Here is a 6,718-nt window from a genome sequence, read left to right on the forward strand (position 1 = left end):
TCTCTTTGAACTGAGAATATCACATTAACAAGCAATTTCGGATCTGGAGTCTTCCTCTTTATCTCTGCACATAACACAAACAGTTGTTGTATTAGTAGATATCTACACCAGATGTTCCACATGTGCGCGGTATAGTGAACCAAACCAGTCTCCATCACTCTTCCAAAAGGAATTCTTCCACTGCTCTGTACCTAAACTAGATCATTGGCACCCACCTGTAATTGGCCACAAAATTTTGCCTACTTTGATGCCTCGGGAACAGGCGTGAGCACATTTTGCTTCCAGATCTTGGCACATGGAAGCTGTTTGGGGAAGCTGATATTTTGAAGAACTGCTGATGAAGCAAATTAAATCTACAGGAAAATAAAGCATGTTTTAGCATCATCTCTGTTTTTTCATAAACTCTTTCAAGACAAGGACAAGTCAATTTCACCTCATACTGACTCCTCAGAGAGTTTTCAAAGTAAGAGACATTACAGAACTGGGACACTATTTCTTCCGTGTACATCTCTAGGTTGTGAACATGAAAATACCACATACCCTAAGGTGGCCTTGAACCTATGTCCAAGCTAGCAGTTCAACCACTGCTATTGGCAATTTGCTATTAAAGCAGTCCCAAAAAAAACAAATGGAGACAAAAAAACTTTGTGGTTTACCTAAAAAAAGTTAATTTATTTTCAGTTTCTAATTAGCTTAATTGACAATGTTTTTGGTGACAGTGTTCATATTTGTATAAAAGGAAATTACAGGAGTATCCCCAAAAACAAAGCTATTCTTCTAAAATCAGCATACTAATCAAAATGATTTTACACTTGGTAGTATATAAAAAGTTCCTTCCATCCATCCATCCATAGAACCAATTTAAATAAATGCTTGTCCTGAGCAGGGTCGCAGTGATTCAGAGCCTATCCCAGAGCAATGGGTACAAGGCTGGGGGGGGGGGGGGGGGTGGTACACACAGAACAGGACAGCAGTCCATAATAAGGTAGCCACCCAAACATAGTGCATGAATGGGTGAGTGATTAACGGCAATTTAGTGTCACCGAACTGCAGGTCTTTGGACTATGGGAAGAAACCAGAGCACCTGGAGGAAACCCATACAGACATAGGAAGAACACTGCATACTCCACCTAGAGTGAGTGGGGATCGAACGTATAAAAAGTTACGTATCTGAAACATAACTTTGGTGTAATTTCCTCGAAGAATCTATAAAGCTAGTGCAGACTATCCCTCTAACCTTGACAAGAGGGCCATTATTGCAGTCATACTTTCAAGTTGAATAGAGTATCATAGTGAAATGTGGACAGCTTGTTCAATAATTTTCAATTTCTAATTGAAAATGTAATGACTGATGTCTGAGTCATTGGGACTGAAATGCAACCCTTATGCATGGACAAACTTGTAATGATAAGCCTTCGTGACCCAAGCTTTTCTCCAGTGAAGTCAAAAATTCCCCATACAGGACTTCCAGAACACATTCTTTTCAGAAGAAGGGTTACACAGATTTCCCATGATTGCCAAAAATGGCTACATAGCATATCCTGTCCTGTGAGGAGTGGGTCTTTGTCTGGTCTTTGGCTTTCAGTCCGTCAGGCCTGAACCATAGGTCAAAGACATTAACATCACTGCTCCTCCAGGGACAACCACCCAACCACCAGTTCCTTCCCCCAACTAGGACACACAGGTCTAAACCTTGTTGAGCTCCATGAGAGAGGTCTGATTGGAGAGTGAGGGTTGGGTGCATGATCCTTTGTCCAGCGAAGGCCTTGAGAGCCGCTTCCTGCATAGAGTCCCCCGGAGAAAGCGCAGCACCGATGGGTTGAGGATGATGAAGACCCAGGGATCGATGATGGAATTCAAAGATAGGAAGCGCAGTGCACGGAGGTCAGCGTTAGAGTCGGAGTCAGACATGTAATTGAAGTAAATGCGTATCTGGGATAAAATGACAGCACACAATCAGTCGACTGATGGATCGATAACTGCATATGTATATGGAACACAAATTCTCAGCTAATCACATATTTTCTGGAGAAAAAATACACAAAATCGGTTGTTGTCTACCCTTCTGAGCTCAGTGGGCAGGTGGCAGCCTAATAGTTAAGGGATAAAACTCATAACCTGAAATGAGCTGGTTCAAATGAAGCCGAATCTATAACTGAGAAGTGGAAAAAAAAAATCACTTTAGATAAAATCTCCATAATAAAAGCACGCGTCTTGTTAAATCCTCCTCCAGAGAGACAAATGACTTATTCATTTAGAGTACTGTCCCTATGCTGGTGCTTCAAAGGCTCACTAGTCATGGCTTTCATTTTAATAGCATAGACCATGAGAATGCAATCATACTATAAATGAAAAAGAAATGTGCTTAACTTGAGGAAAAGTTGCTTTTTGCAACCACAGCATTTACAACTCCATAATGACATTTACATAAAAAAATATCTAATCTCTATGAATGCTACTTGCTTCTATGACAAGAAAACAGTTTACTATAATGGGATTAACACATGCAGTTCAACGAAAGTACTTTCCTAAAGAGCACGAAAGCAGCCTTACTCTAGAATTCACTTTGCTCAGACACAGCTCCCATTCCTTGAAAACACCTCTTGGAACACTGTTCATTAGCTAATCTGTGCTTCTCCTATTGCTCAAGGGGACATTCGTCATCCTTCTGAACAGCACTTTCTCAAACATGAGGTCCACATTCCACAAGGCCAATTAGCTTATCATCTTCCTTCCTTCCTTAAAATAAAAAAAAAATCTAAATCTTCCCCAAGTGTGATATCTCCAACACACTTGTGCCTTTTAAATAACTGCAGCAGCTGCTTGTTTATTAATTACAAGAACTTATTTCATACAGATACCAGTTCAGTTCTCCTAAACATCTCAAATCACTTATGAAATATGCTGAACTGCTTGGTTTGTTTCCTAGTCAGAGAATAATAATAAATATAACTGAAACAGCAATAATTCCAATAGCATCGGACATAATTACAACGAAAAAACTCAAAAACTTACATAACAGCAATTTTGCACTGAATGGGAAAAAAGCATATTTGGTTAATGTGAGTCTTAAATATTTCACACAGGTGCAACTTGTGTTTTATTTCCTAAGCCTTCCCTTAACAAGAAGCAACACTCAATATCTTCAGACATCTCGCTTCTGAGAAAAGTGTAGAGGTAGAGTAAGGTGTCTGTGGTGGAAGGATTATCTTTATCTACCAAAGACAGAAAATTTTATTTACCACTACTGGAATGGAGCAAATGACGAAGGCCACTGTCATGAATGCCAGGAGGACGAGATGTTCCACTTCTTCCGACATAGAAAGTGATCTCTTGTATCGTCTGTTTCGCCTGACAGTAGACCCCTGGTTCATTTTGCGCCTCCGATACATGAGGACCAAGTGGCAGATGACAGACACATTGCAGATCACCACTGACAATATGATGAAGAGCATCATGATGGCATACAGATGGGCGTACACTCTGCTCATGGTGATTTTTGGGTTCATGGCAATGAAGCACCACGTTCCAGGGCAGTACTGTATATACGTCCCAACGTTGAACAGAGGCAACAGGGAGAAGATTATATTAACAATAATTATTAAAGGAATGGTAATGAACCCGTATCGCCTGGTGATGTGCCGCTCATAGAAATAAGGACATGCTATTGAAAACCAGCGCTCCAAGGCCATCGCCAAAAGGATATCCAAGGTGGCCAGGCCAAAAAAAGTCATGCTGAAGCCAAAATACTTGCACACGTACTCATTGTGGCTCAAGCCTATCAGGCTGATATTTGTGGCATATGAAGTCAAGACGATGGGGCTCACGAAGAGGGTCCCCAGAAGATCCGTGACCACGAGGGCAGTGACAAGCACGAGGAACAGGGACTGGCGCTTGCGCATCTCCTCCTTCCTCCGATGGACTTCCAAAAGCAGCAAAGCCACCAAGTTACCCACGACGCCGGCCGAGAACATGAGGGCCGCTATGGTCGGGCTCCCCGGTACGATGTATTTCGTATCATTACAGTTATCATTGCTATGAGTGTGATTGAGATCCATAGGGACATTCTTCTCCGGTGTGTCCCTTCGTCCCTCCAACTGCGTGGCATTCAGCAGAAACATACAGGTACAGTCACACTCTGCATTTTTCGACTTGTTAAGACCAATCCAAGATTCTCATGGACTGAAAAATTCTAACTCTTTACCTGGTCCCTCTGGGCGGCAGATGTGTGTGGGATCAGCAGGCAGTGAGTGCTTAGGGTCCTCTCCTTGTCCTCTCAATCATGCTGACGGTTCGATTCCCAAGCCAAGGTACTTACCCTGATTTATACTTCTGTATAAATGGGTAAGAAGTCGCTGTAAAAGCTGATCGTGTAACACCGCAAGTCGCACTGGACAAAAGTCAGACAGATGATGATGAACGCAGCTAACATCGGATGAAAAACTGACATGAAAAATATCCGGTAAGGAAAAGCTCCCGCAACTTCTTAGGTTAAAGCTGCTCCGCCCCCCGTCAATGAACTTTACGCCTTGGAAAGTTCACCGGAAATGTAAACACGCAGCCGACTGATTTAAACATTTCCATCACCCGAGACAGACAGGCAGAGAGAGAGAAGAGAAGATCCGGCTCTCGGACGAGCGTTGGCGATGGTGTGTGTGTGTGTGGAGGAGTCGATCCTGCGCTGAAGATCACGCCCAAGCCATGTGTCTCTCTCCCGGAACGAGGAGTCCGACTTCGAGGATGCGCTGACATCAGCGGCGCGGATCCACCCACTCTGCGCGCGGCCGCCGCGTGATCCTCTGAGTCTGCTTCGCGTGGGTCCGAACCCGCGCACAAGCGCGGCGGGCTGGTGACACACCCCGGAACAGCCCGCGTTCAGTCTCGGAGCGCTGCATTAAACTTCAGCTATGACTTCTTTGGGAAACGGGCTCGTATGAGTCATCAGAAGTCGTCTTGCTCGTTACTTTGTTTTTCTGAAGTAACATCAGCAGGTCTCAGGGGAAGGAGGGTATTTTAAGGTTAACGCAAGAGCTTCCGTTTACTTTTCCAAAAAGTGAAATGATGAGTAACTTCAGTTCAAGCTGCTTGTTGAAATACCGGAGAGGAAAAAATATTGCGCTTAAGCCTTAATAATAATAAAACGCCTAAAACCCCATAGGCCTATGTGTCTTCTTGTTGCTGCTCTTCTTCTTCTTATTATTATTATTATTATTATTATTATTATAACGGTATACTAGTGTTTAGTTTTGATCCATTTCAAAATAATATGTTATGATGTTGCGAGTTTAATGTGTAATTATTGTGTGAACATGTTTTAAATGAGACGCTGACTAAGGAACTGACTTTAGTCTGTTGCATGGAATGAATTACTGTAGTTTGTATTTACCCTGTGTGTTGCTGTTCTAACTTACCAGATTCCTTTCTCAGTTTTTCAGTGTTCAGTACAGAACTAAATTTATTCTCTCTCTTTACATACATTTGGATTACAAATCTTTATTTAGTGCGGTGGCGCAGTGGGTTGGACCAGGTCCTGCTCTCTAGTAGGTCTGGGGTTCGAGTCCCACTTGGGGTGCCTTGCAGCGGACTGGCGTCTCGTCCTGGGTGTGTCCCCTCCCCCTCCGGCCTTACTCCCTGTGTTGCCGGGTAGGCTCCGGTTCCCCGCGACCCCATATGGGACAAGCGGTTCAGAAAATGTGTGTGTGTGTGTGTGTGTGTGTATTTAGTAGACACTTTTCTCTAAAGTGATTTTCTACAGACTCTATGTAGTGTTACCAGCCCACACACCTTATTCACCAAGGTGATTTACACTGCTAGATACACTACTTACACTGGGTCACTCATCCATACATCAGTGCAACACGCTCTCTGTCACTCACACACTACAGGTGAATCTGAACAGCATGTCTTTGGACTGTGGGAGGAAACCAGAGCACCCAGAGGAAACCCCTGCAGAGAAAATGCGAACTCCACACAGACTAAGTGGGGATCAAACCCATGTCCTCTCCCATCACCCAGGTGCTGTGAAACAGCAATACTATGCGTTCTGCCACCATGTCACCCAGTTTAAATAAAGATTACTTTATTGGAAGTTGTAGCAAATTATTGCTGTAGCGTACACATAAATCTCAAGATCCTGTGTTTTACAGCAAGGGAATGTGAATATCACCACATTTTAGCCGCATGTCACTACAGTGTACACAAATTCTTGGCTATAAAGCATGGAAATGTTTAGAAGCAGCTTTATAGTATGTAAACAGTTTTAAAATTAATTTAACAGTCCATTTGCTAAAAAGCTATATGATCAAAATGTCAAGAGAGTTCAATGACAATGAGCAAACAGCAAACTTAAAATATGGAAATAGAACTGGTCTTGTTTAAAAAGTTTTAGCTTAAAGGTTAACATGTTTTAAGTACACTACAGTAAAATGCATTACAATGTGTTGAAATTTATTCAGCTGAGTTGTGGCACTTTAAACAATAAAAAATTTCAGTGATTTACTTTTTTGTTTTTACCAAAATTTAAAAATTCAGAAAATGCACTCATGTTTTTCTCATTTTCCTGCAAAATGTCAACATTTTAGTTTTTAAAGCATTAAATTTAATTACAAAAGTTTATCACAAGACTCATTTTTTCCTAAGGATATATTAAATAAACCTTAAGAGAGGTTATGTAGCCAAGCCTAAACATAGTCTTTCTTTAGCCTTCCTTTATCCTTAT

At 42.0% G+C, this 6,718-nt stretch overlaps 1 protein-coding gene across 2 annotated transcripts; it reads right to left on the bottom strand.

Moving 5' to 3' along the window:
* Nucleotides 1–943: 943 nt before the first annotated feature.
* On the bottom strand, nt 944–4,297 carry ptger2b (prostaglandin E receptor 2b (subtype EP2)). 2 transcript variants are annotated; one of them, XM_018735143.2, is made up of 3 exons: nt 4,205–4,297; nt 3,243–4,097; nt 944–1,932 (listed from the first exon to the last, which is right to left on the bottom strand). In XM_018735143.2, exons 2-3 carry the CDS (start codon nt 4,056–4,058, stop codon nt 1,687–1,689), a joined length of 1,062 nt encoding a protein of 353 aa, XP_018590659.1. In that variant the 5' UTR covers nt 4,059–4,097; nt 4,205–4,297; the 3' UTR covers nt 944–1,686. The 2 variants fall into 2 exon arrangements, with proteins under 2 accessions (XP_018590659.1, XP_018590658.1); XM_018735142.2 differs by having other exon boundaries at nt 3,243–4,297.
* Nucleotides 4,298–6,718: the final 2,421 nt, after the last annotated feature.

Source organism: Scleropages formosus, chromosome 1 (assembly GCF_900964775.1).
Source record: "Scleropages formosus chromosome 1, fSclFor1.1, whole genome shotgun sequence".
NCBI classification, from domain to species: domain Eukaryota; kingdom Metazoa; phylum Chordata; class Actinopteri; order Osteoglossiformes; family Osteoglossidae; genus Scleropages; species Scleropages formosus.

Bases quoted from the DNA above. Each gene is read 5' to 3' on its own strand.
- ptger2b (XM_018735142.2), bottom strand. From the start codon at position 4,121: ATGTTTCTGCTGAATGCCACGCAGTTGGAGGGACGAAGGGACACACCG. The intron at 1,933-3,242 runs GTAAATAAAATT...ATTTTATCCCAG, and splicing joins TTTGCTCCATTCCAGTAGTG to ATACGCATTTACTTCAATTA.